Consider the following 17802-nt stretch of genomic DNA (forward strand, 5'->3'; position numbering starts at 1 on the left):
TCCTACCATGGACTGCTCCTTGCCTGACAGATACACTGTGGTTGTGATTTTGAAAAGATCCCTATCTCCAGATCGCAGTTTCCGTTTCAGAATCTCTCCTTTGCGGATCTTCCCTCATGACTCGGAATGGAATAAAAGATCTTTTACCCTCCTGTGGCGAGACCTGGAGGACTCTTCATGCACAGATCTGGGTTCAAAGGGACAAGGGTCCCATGTGAGCCAGGGCTCAATCTCTCAGCTCGCTGAACCGTCTGTAGCATGAAATGGTGGCTTTGGCACCATTACACGTGGCTAGGTCCAGTCTGGTTTCCATAGCACTAAACACTGTACTGTGGTTCTTAGACCTCCTCTCTCATGGCGTTTCCGGTCGAGAACGGCACCTTTCCTTGGTCATGTTTGTAGCTGGGCGGCTGAGTCTGGCCCTGGAGCTCCCTGCAGCTTTATCTAGATGGGTGTTTGGATGAGTGTCATCATGTTAGTATCTGAGTACCTCGCAGGGTCCCAGAGCCTAGGTTCCAGCCCAAGCCCCAGTGTCTAAACAGCAATGAAACAGCCCTTAGCCCGAGCCCTGCGATCTCCAGCCAGCTGCAGGGGTTTTTAATTGCAGTGTAGACATACCCCAGGGGCCTTCCTAAGTGAGAGGCCATGGCAGGTGTGGGAGCTGAACTTGGATTTCCAGAGTCCCAGGCGAGTACCTTAACCACAAGCGTCCTGCCTGCCTTGCCAGCCTGCACTGAGGGAGAGGAGGAGCCCTCCTGGCTTGTGAACTCCATAACGCTGTACTGGAGAGCGAGCCACACAGCAGGCGAGGCTGGGCAGATGTGTTCCTCCCGTCAGCACGCTGAGCAATGCAGGACAGCCCCAGGTTCTGCCTCCTCTGGTGTTCCCCGGGCACAAACAACAGTCAGTGGCCATGTGCTCTTCTGCAGGCAGAAGCCAGGCCATGGCCTGGGAGCGTGAGATACCCTATGAGTCACCCAGCCTGTGCTTGCAGTTTCCTTGAACTTGAGCTGTGCATGTTAGTGCTGATTGCGCTGTCTGAATATCCTGTGGGTAATGGTGAGTGGCAATCCTGTCTAGGGATTTGGAAATTCACTAAAATTGCAGCTGAAGTTTCCATCAATATGTGCTCCTGCCCTCCACCAGGTTACAAATGCCTCTGATCTGATGAGGCAAATCGGGTCTCTGCCTGCAGCATCATTAATTGGACGTGCAAGTAGAGAAGCACCCCCATGCTCAGGGCCAAAACCTTGTGTGCTCGAAATCTCCTGACTCCATCTCAGAAGCATCAGAAAGTGTTTGAAGCTGAGTTATGATGTTTCTGCTCTCAGAAAACCTGCTGGCTCATGATCTTATTTAATGACTAATATCCTTTCCATCCAGCAAGCGGAGGCTGCAGTGGTACAGTGAGATAAGATGTTAGACAGGCCCTCTGGAGACCCAGGTTCTAATCCTGCCTGAGGTCACACGTGAAATGTGGTCTTTTAGGCTCATCTACACTAGGAACATTTTAAAACTTGTAATTCCCCACTGGTGGCTGCAAGGGTGGAGACAGTAGTATAGCTAGGGCTTGAAAATCGTCACCACTGTGTTGTCTAATCCTGAAAGCAGACAAACTGGTGGTGTGAGTCCCAGAGCCCCAGCAGTGTGCAATGGGTAATTACAGGACTTGATTCTCCTAGTGCTGAAAACACTGCTACTCAGTGGGGAGTCTTCAATGCCTAGGACTTGGAACCCGGCGGTGTCATTTCAGAAGAATTCAGGGGAATGGGGGCAAAGTTGTCAGTATATAGAACGTTGTGTGATTATATTATAGTCTGCAAAGTTGGTTGGGGGTGGGGGTGGAGTACATAGACCTATGAAAAGTCAGGGTGGGGGGAAGATTGATGCCCCTGCTTGGAGTGAAGTCAGATAGGACCAGGGGAGCCATAGGGCTGGATGGAGGTGCATTGACACAGCATTGTTTGGGAGGAACACATGCTGCCTGGCTGCAGCCACTGACATTGGTGGTCTTTGGTGGAAGCGGAAATCACCCCCCCTCCCCCCCAGGTTCCTGGTTCTTCTTCAAGTGACGGTCCCTATTGTACTTCACTGCATCAGTGGAATACAGAGAGGGGCCGCACATCTCGAAGAACCTCCAGTTACAGGTAAGTTGTCCCCTAGTGTGGTGGGGAAGAGCTGCAATCAGGTAACGGCTGTGAGCTGTGCTGCCAGAGGCTCTACGTGTTTCTAATGCAGATGGGCTCTCGGGTACAGGCCGGGGGAGTGGAGCGGCTGAGCGTGATGAAATGTTGCCAAGTGTGATATTCCCCATTTCTCTCTGAGCTCCTAGTGACTCATCTGTTCTCTTCTCAGGCCAGACAGGAAGGTACATTCTCATCCAGAAGCTGCGGGAGAAGGAGAGGCAGCTTCTACCTCATGAATGCCCTCTGGAGTCGCTGGCCAAGTGTGGACAGTATGCCAATGACGTGCAGTTCATATTGCAGCGGACGGGCCCCAGCCTGGCCGAGCGCCCTTCCTCCGACAGTGCCCCCCAGGCTCCCGAGAGGACATTCATCCGGGCCAGCCTTCCCATCAAACCCAGGCTGGTCAGCACAGAGGTGCCCAGGTCCCGGGAACCTAAAAAGTCTATGACCTTTAACTTGGGCCCTATGGGCTCCAGCGATCGGCTTGCCAAGAGCAAGCTGAGACTGCACAAGAGGGACAGTGTAGACTCGAAGGACAGCACCAGTCGCAGCCATCCATCCAAGGAGGAGCTGTTTAAGACTGTGCTGCACCAGCAGGAGCAGCTGCACTCCTTGGAGGTGCATGGGGATTCCCTGGAAACAGACCTCAGGCACTGGGAGCAGGACAGGGGCTCCAGCCAGGAAGACCAGATCCTTTATCTGGAGCACCTGATCAGGCGGAATGAGATGGAGCTGGGCGAAGAGGAGTTCTGGCAGAGTGAGCTCCACCTGGAGAAGGAGTGCGAGAGGGAGCGGCAGGAGAAGGTGAGGAGCCTACGGGCCACCATGGAGGAGTACACCCAGAAAATCCACGAGCTGACCACCAAGACGGAGGCCCTGGAGAAGGAGATCCAGTTAGAGATCACGGAGAGGGCCAGGCGGGCAAAGGAGGCTCCTGCAGATCTGGAGGACATGGCTGCCAAAATGAAAAAGGATCTGGAAGCCAAGACCAAGCAGAGCGCCCAGCTGGAGAGCAGCCTGGAGAGTGTGGGGAAGGCCTTGGAAGAAGCCGAAAGGAATTTACAGGTACAGTCTCAGTAACGCGTGCCCCTGGGAGTCAGCAGTGGAATGCAGCCGCGTTCCGCTCGCGCTCGGACCTTCCTCCCGAGCGGGGCCTAAACAAGACTGTTAGGGAGCTGCCCAGAGACCAGCTGCTGAACCTGGCCTGAAACCCCAGAACCCTCCTGACAGTTCAGACCAATAGAGAGCTCTTTGCGGCTCTGGTCGGGTTGCCATCGATGGATAGTGGGAGTGGTCTGGGCAATGTTACAACCCCAACAGTTAGGGTTCAATACTACTTGGGTGGATAGAAAGCCCCTAGAAGTGCAGTATGGCTGGGAGAATTAACAGACCGAGGCTTGATCATGCAAATCAAAGCCCTTACGTGCCCAAGTAATCCCACTGAGTTCAGTGGTACCACTCCTATGGGTCCCTGCTTTGCTGCTCAGTGCCATGTGGGCTCCAGCTTAGCAAACCTTACAGTGCAGGGTGTGGGGAGAGGGACTGACTCTTGCGAAACACAGCTTCTCCTGATGTGGCTGGAACACTTGTGGACATGAAGACTCAAGGAGCTTGGCTTGTTTAGCCTAACTAAAAGAAGGTTGAGGGGAGATATGATTGCTCTCTATAAATATATCACAGCAATAAATACCGGAGAGGGAGAGGAATTATTTAAGCTCAGTACCAATGTGGCACGAGCAAATGGATATAAACTGGCCACCAGCAAATTTAGACTAGAAATTAGACGAAGGTTTCTAACCATTAGAGGAGTGAAGTTTTGGAACAGCCTTCCAAGGGAAGCAGTGGGGGCAAAAGATCTATCTGTCTTTAAGATTAAACTCGTTAAGTTTATGGAGGAGATGGTATGATGGGATAACATATGATGGGATATTAGATGGGGTGGGATCTGAGTTACCCAGGAAAGAATTTTCTGTAGTATCTGGCTGATGAATCTTGCCCATATGCTCAGGGTTTAGCTGATCGCCATATTTGGGGTCAGGAAGGCATTTTCCTCCAGAGTAGATTGGAAGAGGCCCTGGAGGTTTTTCGCCTTCCTCTGTAGCATTAGGCACGGGTCACTTGCTGGAGGATTCTCTGCTCCTTGAAGTCTTTAAACCACGATTTGAGGACTTCAATAGCACAGACACAGGTGAGAGGTTTTTTTGCAGGAGTCGTGGGTGAAATTCTGTGGCCTGCGTTGTGCAGGAGGTCAGACTAGATGATCATAATGGTCCCTTCTGACCTAAATAGCTATGAATCTATGTCCACGCTGGAGAGTGCTCATCGAGGGTGGCTCTTTGGAGCAGCATTGGCTTCATGGTGCTGGGTCGTGCCTGCTCAGGCTAGGAGTGGGATCTGCGCAGGGAACGCTCTATGGTGCTTTCCAGCCACACATCTTGGTGCTTGAGGGGCACACTTGTCCTTCCCCAGACTGTGGTATCCGGGACATCCCTCCAGGGAGCACTTATGCAGCCGGTCCTAGGGTGCTGCGGGCTTTTCAGTGGCTGTAGAAATGCAGCAGGGAAGACGGGAGGGAAACATCATTCCTCTTAAAAACTTTAAACCCAGGAAGATTTTATGAATCTCAGGGCAAAGCAAGGGGCCCTTTTTCCTTCTCTTCAGCCTGCTCTCCCTGCCCCCACCCCAAGTGAGGATCACAAGTCCTGAGAGGAAAACTCACTACACCTGAGTCCCGTATGGACAGCAGTTGCTACAGTGAGCTAGAGCTTCAGGTTAATTCGCTCATTGTGTAATCTTCTTCAAGGACTGTGGGGTGGGAGGGAGAAAATGCAGAAGAGCAGAGATCAGAGAATTGCCTTGCCCACCAGCCCCTTTTAAAATAGCAGGTACAAGAAATGGCATCTTTCTCCTCATGTGTCTGGAAAACCTGTGGGACTGACTGAAAGCTACCCAGGCAGCTGTCATGGGGGTGCACCTGGGCCTAGTGTTTTTGGACAGTTTCTCACACCCAGAGGGAGTCGCTTAGCACGAAGGCCTGGTCTACACCTAAAAATGGAGCGACCTAGTTGTGTTGCTCCAGGCTGTGAAAACTGTTTCACAGAGCGTGATGTTTAGGTCGACCTCACACACACAAACACACACCCCCCCCTCCCATTGCAGGAGCAGTGAGGTTGACGGAAGGATTCTCCCATTGACCTAGATACCACCTCTCTCAGAGGTGAATCGCCTACGCTGACGGAAAAACCACTTCCACTGATGTAGGAGGCGTCCACAGTCTGGTGCTACAGCAGCACGGCCATGGCGCTGTAGTGTAGACATGCTCTTGATCTGGCTTCCTCGTGCTATTTAAATTGGAGATCAGACCCTGTGTAGACCAGATCTTGCCCTCTTTTGTCTTCGTTGCCTGTGAAAAGAGCCAGAAGCCAAATGTGCTGCCTCGCTAACAGCAATCCCCAGCCTCTCCTCACAGCCACCCAGTGGTGTAAAGGCTTCTGCTCTTCTGGCTTTAGGAAGGAATAAACCAAGGTAGCAGGTGCGGCTGGCATCCAGCCTCCCCAGGAACTCTCCTCTGACTGGTGCTGCTCTTGCGCTCTGCTTGTGGCATAAGGTGCTGGGGGTGGAACTGACGAGGACCTGTGCACACTAACCAGAGGAGGCTACATCTGAAACGTCCCAAGCCCCTGCACAGCCACTTGGCACTCGTTTGCCAGTAAAATGGAAGTTGCTGTTAGCTGTAGGACAGCACCACTTCAGCTGTGTCTACACTGCAATAAAACACGTGCGCCTGGCCCTGGTCTGCTGGTGGGGCTCAGGCTGCAGGGCTAAAAAAATGCAGGGTAGATGTGTGGGCTCCAGCCTGAGCCCAAATGTTACACTACAATTGTACAGCCCTTCAAGCCCAAGACAGCTGACATGGACCAGCCCTGGGAGTCTTACCGCAGTGTAGACACCCCTGGAGGCCCCAGCTCAGAGCGGGGACTAGGGGGGAGAGAGGGACAATCCCCACCTCTAAGATGACAAACTCTATGGAACAGGAACCAGGCGCAGAGAGGGGAAGTGATTTACCCAAGGTCAGTGGCAGAACCCAGCCGTCCTGAGGCTCAGTCCGGACTCCTGGGCCATGCTACCTCCAGTGGGAGATCCGGATGGCAACCAGCTCGCATTTCTCATTGGAAATGCAGTGCCCTAACAGACTCCTTCTGGCCAAAAGCCTGGAGCGGGAGCAGGACAGCAGTCACTCCATGCAACAGGGAGGGAGAGAGCAGGGTGTGAACAGTGATGCTGGGCTAGGAGAGCAGCATGGGAGCTGGGCGTATGTTTGGCTTGGAACAACTCGGCAGCCCCTCTGGCTTGCTGGTGGCGCAAGGGTGCTGGGCTGGGTGGATTCTGGGGTCTGGGTGAATAGGTGGGCTGGGGGGTAATGTCTTTGTTCCTGTTGGTGTAAAAAGGCTCTCACCCCCCCCGAACTCCCTAGAAAAGCAGGGCAGCTCTAGTATGATGCCTGTTACAGGTGACATTGCCCCCATTTCCCAGTCTCTTGTGTTCACCTAACCCCTGCCTGATTTAACGTAAACACTTCTTCCCCAGCCTCCCCCGGGACAGAGCAGCATTAGTCACCCCTCGCTAGGGAAGCTTACATTTGCAGCCATCAGAGCATCTTGCTTGTTCGTGGGTGGCTCTGAGCGGATAGCTGCAAAGCCTGTTTTGTAATTGTGCTTATACTTTACTTAAATAGAAGCGCTAAGCACACGGCTTTAGTTTTTCTTCCTTTTCTGTTTAGTAGACACTGGTGCCACCTTGTGGACATATGGAGAACGGACCATTCTCAAAATTCCTACTTCAAGGTTGGTTTGATTATCCCAGCGCAAAGTGCCGCTTTGCTGGTATGGCTCCGTCCACGTTTCGGAGCACTTTGCCAGTGCGGGATCCCAGTAAAGCGCTCCGAGTGTAGACATAGCCTCAGTCCATATCCTCCGACGGGAATGTTGTCTTGGCATTCCCGCTGATTAAATACTTACTTGTGATTATGTGTGTGTGACTGACCATCCGTGACTGAAGCAGTTTTGCACTCCGGTGTTTCTCTAACTTGGGCCCAGCAGCCGGTGGGGTAACCGGAGAGAGGATCCTGTTTGATTCTCCTTCCCCTTCCCCCCGCGCTGCCTCATCTCGGAGGAAATCCTAAGACTACCTCCCGGCGACTCTGTTCTCCCGCCGGGCTGTGTGAAAGTGGAGGGACTGATTCAGGCTGCAGATGGAGTCAGTAGGTTTGAATGTGCCAGTCTTGTCCTGAGATGACCCCTATTCCATTCTGATGCCTCTTGAAACCTCGTTCGCATTGCAGCTGACGGCTGTGCCAGCTGCAACTCCGGGCTGAAGCTCCTGTAGTGTGGTTTCCCTATTCTTGGTGCACAGACTGCTAGCTGTAGCCACAAGGATACCGACCTCCTTTGTAAAGCGCTTTGAGAGCGACTGAGGAAAAGTGCTATATAAGAGCTACGTATTAATGAGGATAGTGCTATAGACTGCTCTGGTAGTGCATAGCATGGTTTGTAACCAAAGCTCTTCAAACCCTAACGTAGACAGGACCCAGCTTGGTTTTCTGTGGCCCCTTCTGCCCGGGGGTGGAAATCCTGTCTCTTTTGGTCCAGCTCTGCTCCATCGTCGTCTCAGGAATAGTTCCTCTGTGTCATCTGGATACTATGATGCAGCCAAACGAGAGGTCTCTCAAGGATACCTGCTTTGCTATACTTCCTGGGTTTCGCAAAGATGAGTTGGGAGGAGGAGGAGGAGGAAGTAGAGGTGGATGTAGTCAGAGCTCCAAATATGTGCACCCAATGAATTCAAAGCGTGCGTTTGTATCTCTTTGCAGACAGGCGTCTCCACCAGAACCCTGCTAGGAAGCCTTGAGCAATAACCCTGCCTGCCTATGCTTGGCCAGCTGGGAAGCATGCTCTGTCTTTATCTGGGTCTGCCCTTTGCGAGAGAAAGGAGGGCGAGTGTGACGGAGTGCCTAGTTGAGTTTGAGTGCCGTGGGGTAGTGTGTCAAGAGGCTAAAAGGAGTTTGTGGGAAGGACGTTGCTGGAATTACACGCCCTGCTAGGTAGGGGAAGTAGCAGAAGGCCCATTCCAGTGAGTCTGATGAGGTGACTCAAAATAGACTCCTTTATCCCGGCTGGATAAGAGCCCCAGTAGGAGAAGTGGCCAGCTGGTGCGTCGGCCCCTGTGGCACTCACTGTTTTTTTTTCTGGCCTGGGTGCCCTATCTGAGTTTTAATTTACATTTAAAAATGAACAGCAGGCAAAGTCGGCAATGTTGCCTTCCGAGAACTGGCTTAATCACCTCGGGCCATGCTGGTTCTCTGTGTCGTTGTCAGGTCTGACCTCACAGGTGGAGGATGGCAGGTTCCGTTGTGGGCTTTGGAAGTATTGTGTTAGTGCAGCCCAAAAGAGGGCGTGTGAAGTGCACAGACGTGGTGGCCACTCAGCACAAGCTGGCGTGTTTGGTATTGAGAGGAGTGATGTTGTTTGCTCTCTTGGTGGCCCTGCTGTCTCTTGATTTAGGGACTCGGAGGAGGTAGTAGGATGAAAGGTGAGCAAGGGGAGGGGAATCAGGAGCCTTGCTGGCAGCTTCATCTCTGGAGGTCCCACTGTATTGATACCCTTTCTGCTCGGCAGATGAGGCACGGCTGTGGAGCTCATCCTGTTCACCCTGTATTTTGCAGGCCCAGAATCAAGAGCTGGAGGAGTTAAATAAGGAGCTGAGGCAATGTAATTTGCAGCAGTTTATTCAGCAGACGGGAGCCACAGTGACTGTTTTGCAGTCCAGACCTGAGGATGAACCCCAGCTGGATCAAACTAACCACGAACTGCCAGCCTGCCAGAGAAACGGAGGTCAGAACGCAGTTTGGAGACTCATTTATTTAAGGAGAGGGGCGCTTGCTTTAAGACCTGCCACTATGCTGGGCTGAAATGCTGCTTTTAAAACCTCCTAACTCCATTCTAACTGTTGTCATCTCCCTGAGATTTCCTTGTCAAGGTGTCTGTAGCTTTCTCCTTCTGTTACCCGCCACTGCCTCCTGTCTGGTTCCTTCACCGCTTGGACGTAGTTAAAATATCAAAGCTGGATGGACGCGACCAAAATACTTCTGTTGTTACATGTGTTGAGATTAGGGTCACCAGGGCTCCTGCTTCAGTGTCAGCCCATCTGCCATGTGGGCTGGGAACAGATTGTCCTCACCATGGCTAAGTGCATTGTGGGGTTTTTCATCTTCCTTTAGAGCATAGAGCATAAGGCCCTGCTAGCGGCAGGATATCGGGGCTGGAGGACCAGAGGTCTGGTGTGATCTGACAGATCTGCGCTGCTGTAACTCACGACTTTGAGCAGTGTTAGACGCTGGATTTGGGGGTTTGGCTTGCTACCTGTGTACCCGCCCCTTCTACTCCTTTCCTAGAGGGAGCGATTGTGGGACAGTCCATATGTCAACACTTTCAAACCATGGTGCATTAAAACAGAAGTGGCTTCAGTGGGTGCTGGGATTATTCTGCCCCCTGAAAGACAGGTTGCTTCTACTTAGGGGCCTAGGTATGGCTGTAGGAGCCTGTGCTGTAGGTACGGGCATTGAAAATGTCAGTAGTGTCTCGGTGGGAGCTGTCAGCAAATGTGGGTGATAGGACCGCGGCTGGGCCTCCCGCTGCATCCACCATTATGTGTGTGGTGGACAGGGTGAGTGAGAGAGAGACCCAATTCCTGGCTTCTAGCAGCAGAGACTAGAGGAGACTGTTCACCTTCCCGTGGGTCTGGGGTGGAGGGGTGTTCCCATCTCCTGAGGTGATTGTCCCGGGGCTTCCCACCCCCTTTGGGCAGAAGTGACCAGCCCTGGAGAGGCACACGGTACACTTGAGCCCTCTCCTCGCTGTGGTGCTGCAGAGGCTGTTTCTGCCCAGCCAGGAGGCAAGAAAGAGCTGAAGTGGGGAGAGGCCCTGGTCTCATACGGCTCTGTTGCCATTGGCAGCTCTGCTCTGGGTCAGGAGCCCACGTGTCTGAATTGGCCGCTCTGCGTTCTGGACGACTGTGTGACCTCACTAAATGTACGTGTCTGGGTGGAGAAGCAGGTGGCTGAGAAACTGAACCGACCCATAATTCCAAATGCTGTGGTAGCTGGCAGGAGGGGGAGAGGAACACGGAGCAGTGACAGTTAGCTGGGAATCTGCTTCCGTTCAGTTACGGCTCTGTATGTCCTGCGGGGCCAGTCCTCCCCTGGTGTCAATCCGTACGGCTCCACTGACAGCGGTAGAGTTGTGCCTGTTGACACCAGTTGAGGGTCTGGCCCTGGATCAACATCCTGCGATTCCAGAGACCAGTCTGGTGTCTCCTAATGCACAGAGACGGAACTCATCTCTGTTCTGGCCGAGCTGGGACTGCAAGCCAAAGATGGGTTCTTCACGCAGCCACGTGCAACTTTGGAAGTGGGGTGGGGAGTCCTTTCCTTCAGTGATCTTAGCTGAGTTGTGGCTGCATTCATCCCTAAAAGCAGTTCAGCCTCTTTACACGGGAAGATGACATCAGAAGAGCTCTTGATTCCTAGGCTGAGTGCAGAGACATGAGTGCGACGGTGTGAAAAGCCCTTTTGCTGATGGGAAGGAAGCGTAAATGCTAGCTAGTTTTCAAAGTATTACACATGGTTTGTAACAAAGCGAGAAACACAGCCGCATGGGGATTTGATGCTATTCAGTTCAGGAAGAGCTGGTGTAAAGTCTGTCCATTGTGAGTTATATATTCGTGCAACTTCCACTACAACTTGCAAGATCTTAGCCGAGGAGGCGTTCGCTCGCCACTGGCACTGTGGATGCTGGAGCAGATGAGAGTTGTGTGTACTGATGATCTAGACTGGAAAACCTGCCTTGACTGCAGCACAAAGCTGAGAACTCCCACTGTATGAAGGACGTGATCCTGTGCAGCGGGCACAGCACTATAAAGAACGCGTGGGGTGTGGGGTGTGGAAGGCTACAGAGACGTGTTTGAGACGGGGATTATTCACAGGGATCTGAGTTGAGGGTGGTGGAGGAAGGACATGGAACAAAGGTTTGGCCACTTCTTCCAGTAGCACTCCTTCTTGCTGGGCCATAAAGAAGCTGCTTTAGCATAGCCTTTAAAGGCTGCTCTGAGCCATATGAGTGGTTTAGAAAGAGGATCCCCAGGAGTGGAGTCAGGGTAGGCTTTTCTCCACAGTAATCTAGAAGAGGGGAAGCCCCTTCTGATCCCCCTTTATTACTGGGAAGAGTCCAGGCACAGGCCCTGGACATGTTTTGCATGAGCGTCCCTGCTGGGGGGCTCTGGACTGACCTGTTCCAAGGGTGCTAGCAAAACAAATCCAGCTTTACACTGAACCGTGAACTTGTTTTTCCTCCCTAGGCCTTCTCCATCCCAGCACAGACTCTCCTCCTCGACCAAGCGCCAAGCAGTTCCTCGGCCATCCACGGAACCTTCAGAACCCATTGGTGTCCAGCCTGAACCCCGAGGGTGTGTATGTTTGAACTGGCCTAAGCCCGGTTGTGCTCCTAATGCCCAATCTTGCCAAGCAGCCCTGCAAAAGGTCTAGTCTCCTTGCGACGGTGGCAGCTATCGCCTGCGTGGAGGAGGCTGTGACCCAACTCTCAGACCCTTCGGTGTTTCTCTCCTGCTCTCTCCTCCTTTCTCTGGTATTTGATTGCAAAACGAATAGCTGCTCTAAAACAGCAAAGGCTTGGTTGTCCTGCAGTGCCTACCGTAAATCCTTGTGCGTTAGGGCCCTTAAATAATAGTTAGCAAGCGGCAACCAGAGCGTGAGGGCTGGGATGGGGTCTGGCAGCCATACTACTTGAAACGATGGGCTGTGGGGCCATGGTGGCGTGGCGTGAAATAATGCATTAAAAGCATCCTGCTGCGTGATGTCTGCGCTACGAATAGGTGCCAATGTGACCATGATGCTTATACCTGGCAGCGTCCCCTTCTCTGCGTCCCACCACTAGGGAGAAGCTCGCTGCCATAGCAAGCGCTGCAGTTGACTTTGCTCCTGAAGCCTGTCTTTGCTGTTCAGCTAAAGGGTCATCTCTGCTAGTTCAAGCCTGTTAAAAACTCACTGGGTTGGGACGTTGTGTGCTGAGTACTAAGAGCTTCCTCACCAGCAAGTGACAGGCATTGCTCTGCACATGCAGGAACCCATTTGCCTGCACCCAGACTCCCATGATGTATTGCACTTCCAAAAGGACTCGCAAATCCCCTGCCCCTGTGCTGGTAGTTGCCGGAGACGTCCCGTGGGAGATCCCAACATAGAGCAGTTACAGCTCCCACCTGGAGAGTGTCTCTTGGTTTTTTTGGATTCTCTGCAGAGAATCAAGTTATTGCTGTGCCAGATCAGTTGGCCTGGTGCAGCATCCTGCCTCGACCAACGGGGAAAGAGCCGCAGCTGCCCCCACCTCCCTGTAATGCGCCGTCCCCTCTCGCAGGCCAAAGGACTGCTACAAACTCCACCCATCCATCTGAGACACTTAGCCAAGGGGGTAGAGGTGCCACCGCCCAATGCCATCCATTTCAAATAAAGCACCTTCCCTCTCAGACCAAGCGGTCGCTTCTGAGTCACTCTCCTTTCTTCACCACTGATTGTGATTTTTCATCCTTATGCTGCTCTTGCTGGTCCTGGTGGAGGGGAATGGAGACCTGCAAAGGAGAGGATTTAGGTCCTGGACCAAAGCTCATCAAAGTCAACAGGAGGCTTTCCATTGACCTCAGTGGGCTTTGAACAAAACCCTATAGGGATGTGTCTGTTGCCTGAATTTTCACTGGGTGGTGTTTCTTCCTCGTTCCAGCTGGTTCATGCTGGAGTGGCAGGGGGTGGGAGAGGGCACGAAGAGGCATTGCCCAATTAGTTATTGGGAGGTAGAAATTTGTACCTTTGACAAGGGAGAGCTTCATGCTCTTCCCAGCAGCCCCCTTTGGAACTTGGCATCTAGCCCTACCCAGTCAACTCCAGGAAACCCTGGAGCACTTTCAAAGAGCTGCACAGGGCATGCCAAACCTGGTGACCCTTTCTTCCCACCCAGCCTATGGCACTGGAGAGGAATGACTTTGCACAGATCTTCTTCATAACAGCGCTTTTCTATACCAGGCCGTGGCATCTCTGCCCCTCCCCCAGAACCAGCCTGGGAACCGTCCAGTTAATTATGCTAATTTAACCTGCACCCTTCTTCTTGGTGCCTGCTCTCTTTAGCAAAAGCAAGTGAATTGTGCTGATCTTTTCTTTGGCCCTTTCCCCTCTCTGCTAAACATTTGCCCTTTTTAACATCCTAAGAGACAGTGACCATAACATTGGGTCAATATCAGAACACACAGCAGTGTACACTGTCTTGAGTACTTACAGATGCTGCATAACACGAGCATTTCTCCACGTAGTCCTGTCTCCAGTGGTACAGCAAAGATCCGCCTGTAATTCTCCCTTGTAGCATTTTAAGAGCATAAACACCAGACCTGGAATATTGTATCTGCTCATTTCACTATCTGGAGGGAATCATCTTGGTGTCTGTAGGTTCATCTCCACTCCCTTTAGATTGAAGGATATAATTTTATATTGCAAATGCATGGTTGCAGCATACATCTTCCTTTTTTCTTTTCTTCTTAAAAACACTAACCCACCAAGATGGGGTCACTTAGTTTATTTTTGTATGTCTTGCAGTCGTATCAACAAGGCAGAGCATCTGGAGGTAGAAAGGCCCAGCCACTGGAGGAGTGATTTGCCTTGCAAGTGTAACTGTATATAAGTAAAACCATGTTCCATATATATATATATTTTTTAACTCCTTTGTATCATGAATGGATGTTGATGGCCATACGAAGTATTTTTACAGACTGATGTGTTTTAAATAACAACAAAAACAATTCCACCCCATTTGGATGAAAAAGACCTGTTGTATTTTTTTAAATGCTTTATCTATTTTAAAAACAAAAAATGAAGATGCAAATATTTCTGGGAATCCATGTAGCCCTCATAAGATGCCTCAAACGACGAAAGACCCTTGTCGATAAAGCAAAGGACTGCCTTTGATGAGGGATACAAGACTTGTCTGGGCTAAACAAACTCAAAGCATATAGTGGGTCTTCTGTGCCATGCTCTGATGTTCACTTCCCAGGGGATATTATGTGCTACTGCTGTACAATGAAGGAGCCATGGAAGCCAGGACTGTGTCCCATATAAGGCACTGTGACGCTCCTATGGTCGCTCGTGTTAATACCCAACGTGAGGAAAATGGATGTTTATTGGGAAACATAAGGAACTATCCAGCTGCCTGGGAGATGGGGAACTCGGTTGGTGGTCCTGCGGAAGCCAGGTTTGTATGATCTGGGGGAGAAATTGTACAACCTGTTGCTCTTTGGACCAGGCAGAAGCATGACTAGGAGCTTCTGCCTGATGCTGAACAGAGTCAGCAAAGACTTTCCAGATGTGGTATAATGGGACTGAGGGGCTGATGATGATGTCTTGTGCCAAGTGCATCATCTTCCAACAGCATCATTTGTAAAGTAGAGAGGAGTTGAAATGGAATAGCTGGAGTGACGTCTAGTTCCTAATGAACCGCAACTCTCATATTTGTATTTACATGCTGGACCCCTCCTGCTTTCTAAAACACATTCAGGTCATTGAAAAAATGGAGGTAAAAATGTTGATGATTGAATGGCAAACTGGCATATGCATGAAGCTTCCAGTAGGGCTATCTTTGCTACAGGTAGTTTCACCCTGACTTGGGATTCATTGTCCTTCAACCTCCGCCCATATAACTCCTCCAGAGATGTCTGCCTCTCTCTTACAGCCAGCTGAATAGGTTGCATGTCTACCTACCATGCCCTGTAACTCTGCAGAAGGTCTGTCTACACCTGGTTCCACATTGCAGAAGCCCAGTTGTACATCTAACTGAGCCAGGATTGGATTGTATCCAGAGAGAGCTGTGGTCTGGGGAAAGGAAAGTTGAACGCTTGCTCTGTGGGGAGTGTCTTGGCCGTTGTCCCCAATACTAAAATGTGATGTGTATTATTGCCATTAACCAGTATTTCCAGCCATTCACCCTTTTCCTAATGAAAGTACTGAAAAGAGTAGTTCATTAGTCAGGTATTTGCCGCTCTCATTTGTCAAGACAGCTGTCTTGTGCCTGCTCACTGTTTACACTGGCAAACAAGTTTATTCAGATGGTGGCTTCCTCTAACTTGAGCATCCCATTGGTTTTCCGCTGTGGCTGTCACTGCCCTAATTGGCCTAAAATACACAGCAGAGAATCCAAATGTTCCTCCTTGAAAAAGCTCTGGTTCAGAACCAGGCTGCTGTTCATGTCATACAATAGACATGAGCTAAAACAAGAGGAGTAGAAAGGAAACAGCCTCTTGCTGCTATTCTGCACTTATTATGGTAGCACCTTTAGGCCCCAATTGAGATCAGGGTCCCTAGGTGCTGCACCAGGTGTAAGATGACATAGTTCCTACCCCTAGAAGCTTGCTGCCTGGTCTTTCATTGTGGGTTCTCTTTACAGTTCCAAAGGATGGAACCCAAATAGCCCTTCCTCCTTTTAAAAAAACAAATACATTCTAATGCATACTGCATTAGGAACATTTCTGATCTAGATGCGTCCCAAACTAAAGATGACCATTGTGTTATGTTTCTCCTCTCAGGGTGAGCAGCAGGCTGTGTTGCTGGCCTGAGACTTTCAGGAGCAGAGAGAGCAGTTGACTCCAAACATTCTGTAGTGCTCATTCATCAGTTTTTATAAACCTCTGCTTTCCAGGGCTGAGTAACTGCTTAGCTGTCCCTGACCTGTTTTACTAGGTGTGAATGGATACCATTCAACTTGAAACTCTCCAATGTGGGGGGAGGGGGAGCAGGGATGGTCAGAAAAGAGACTGTGAACAGGACATTGGGATTAATATTCACTCTGAGATTCATTGAGAGTTCCTCCCAGTTCTAAAAATCAAGCCGCTTTCTCAAATCTTACTCAATGTACAAATTGGATAGGGTTGACAGGCAAAAACGTGATGTTTGTCTAAATGAAACAGGCTTGAACTGCAAGAGACTGGGAACAGGTGAGCACATCTTGGGAGTTACTTTTCTCACCATAATCCTGTTTTTTAAAGTGTTCTCAAGCCTCCATCAGAACAAGCTCTTTAACAAGTGCACATTATTGGGTTGTGTGATATGCGGAATGATGGACACGCTGTCCAACATTTCATGCTCAATGTTTTTACTTGATGGCCAGTAAAAAATTTCTTTTTAAAAAAAACCCCTCTGTCCTAACAGGTTTTTCTGTATTTTAATTGTGAATTGGAAATGGGCAAGTCTAGGGAATGGGACTGGACATACCTAGAGGGCCCCAAAGTCCTGATTTTTGTTTTACAAAAGTCCTATCTACAAAAATGTGACCTGGATGCTGTGTTCTTTGTAAAAACACTTTCTATGTATGAATGTATCCTGTGTTCTCAAACATTGTCCGGTTTAAATAAACGTACAGAAAGGATTTGTGTCAAGTGATTTCCATAATGTATATGTGTGTGTGTGTGTGACTTCAGACACTTAGTGGGGGCCTCTCTTGCTCTCCCACAAATGTATGTTTCCTTCACAGGTTTCTTGTTCATATTCCCCTTCACAAAATTATCCCACTTGCTTTCCATCTTCCCCGCAGAAGAAGCGTACTGGAGAATTCTGAAGTGCGCGCGCACACACTATTTGTTACAAGTTCCTAGCATCTGCAACCAAGATCTAGGCCCCACAGTGCTAGGTGTTGGACATACTCTTAGTGAAAGACCAGCCCTGCCCTGAACAGTTTACATTCGAAGGGAAGGATTTTCAAAAGCACTTCAGAGACAGGAGCATAAATCCCCCTGACTTCCAATGGGGCTTGTGCTTCTAACTCAGGAGCTTCTGAAAATCCCACACAAAACAAACAAGGCAGAAAAAATACCCCCATTTTACAGATGGGAAACTGAGGCTCAGAGATTAAGTGACTTGCCCAAGGTACCAGAGTCTGTGGCACAGCTGGGAACTGAATTCAGATGTTTTGAGTCCTAGTCCAATGCTTTATCCTTCTGTGTATGAATAAATACACACCCACTATAACATTTCTCTAACTCCTGAACACCCAATGGCTGGCTGCCAGGAATTGGGCCATAGAAGGGTTTAGGGCAGCTGTGTTTGATATTAATGCACATGTACTCCAGTATGACCCTACTGTTCCTCCTGTTGAGCTGGAGAATACCAGCTACTCTGTATACCAACCCCCCTTGTTTGATTAATGTTATTGAATTCTATTATGGTGCTCTACTCATCTGAAACTCTGGCCTTTCCATGCACCTAGCTCCCTAATTGTCCGCTATTGAGGGAAGCTGAGCTGCAGACCTGACCTGCCCTTTAGGCTCTGGTTTCCGGTGTGCTCTGCATCTCCAGTGAGATTACCCTAACCTGGAGGAGTGTTTTGTTCCCCCTCCACAACCCCAGTGGTTCTCTCTTAACTCTTCCCATCAGCCTCACTGGGCATGTAATATAATGGAGCTGACCAGGGCAGCAGGTAAGGCCTTGTGTAGAAGGAAGAAGTGTTGAGAGTGGCAGGGA

The 17802-nt window shown here is 50.4% G+C and overlaps 1 protein-coding gene across 7 annotated transcripts in view; it reads left to right on the plus strand.

Moving 5' to 3' along the window:
* The window catches only part of RASSF7 (Ras association domain family member 7), a 122345-nt gene extending 105634 nt beyond the window's left edge, over positions 1 to 16711 (plus strand). For 5 of the 7 annotated variants that reach the window (XM_073347118.2, XM_073347117.2, XM_073347122.2 and 2 more), the window contains 4 exons: positions 2356 to 3251; positions 8908 to 9076; positions 11598 to 11705; positions 13894 to 16711. In XM_073347118.2, the coding sequence (XP_073203219.1) occupies positions 2356 to 3251; positions 8908 to 9076; positions 11598 to 11705; positions 13894 to 13925 (1205 nt within the window). In that variant the 3' untranslated portion in view covers positions 13926 to 16711. Of the gene's footprint in view, positions 1 to 2355; positions 3252 to 8907; positions 9077 to 11597 lie in introns of all 7 variants that reach the window. The other 2 variants (XM_073347121.2, XM_073347120.2) reach the window with 2 other exon arrangements.
* Positions 16712 to 17802: the final 1091 nt, after the last annotated feature.

Source organism: Lepidochelys kempii, chromosome 6, assembly GCF_965140285.1.
Source record: "Lepidochelys kempii isolate rLepKem1 chromosome 6, rLepKem1.hap1, whole genome shotgun sequence".
Lineage (NCBI taxonomy): Eukaryota > Metazoa > Chordata > Testudines > Cheloniidae > Lepidochelys > Lepidochelys kempii.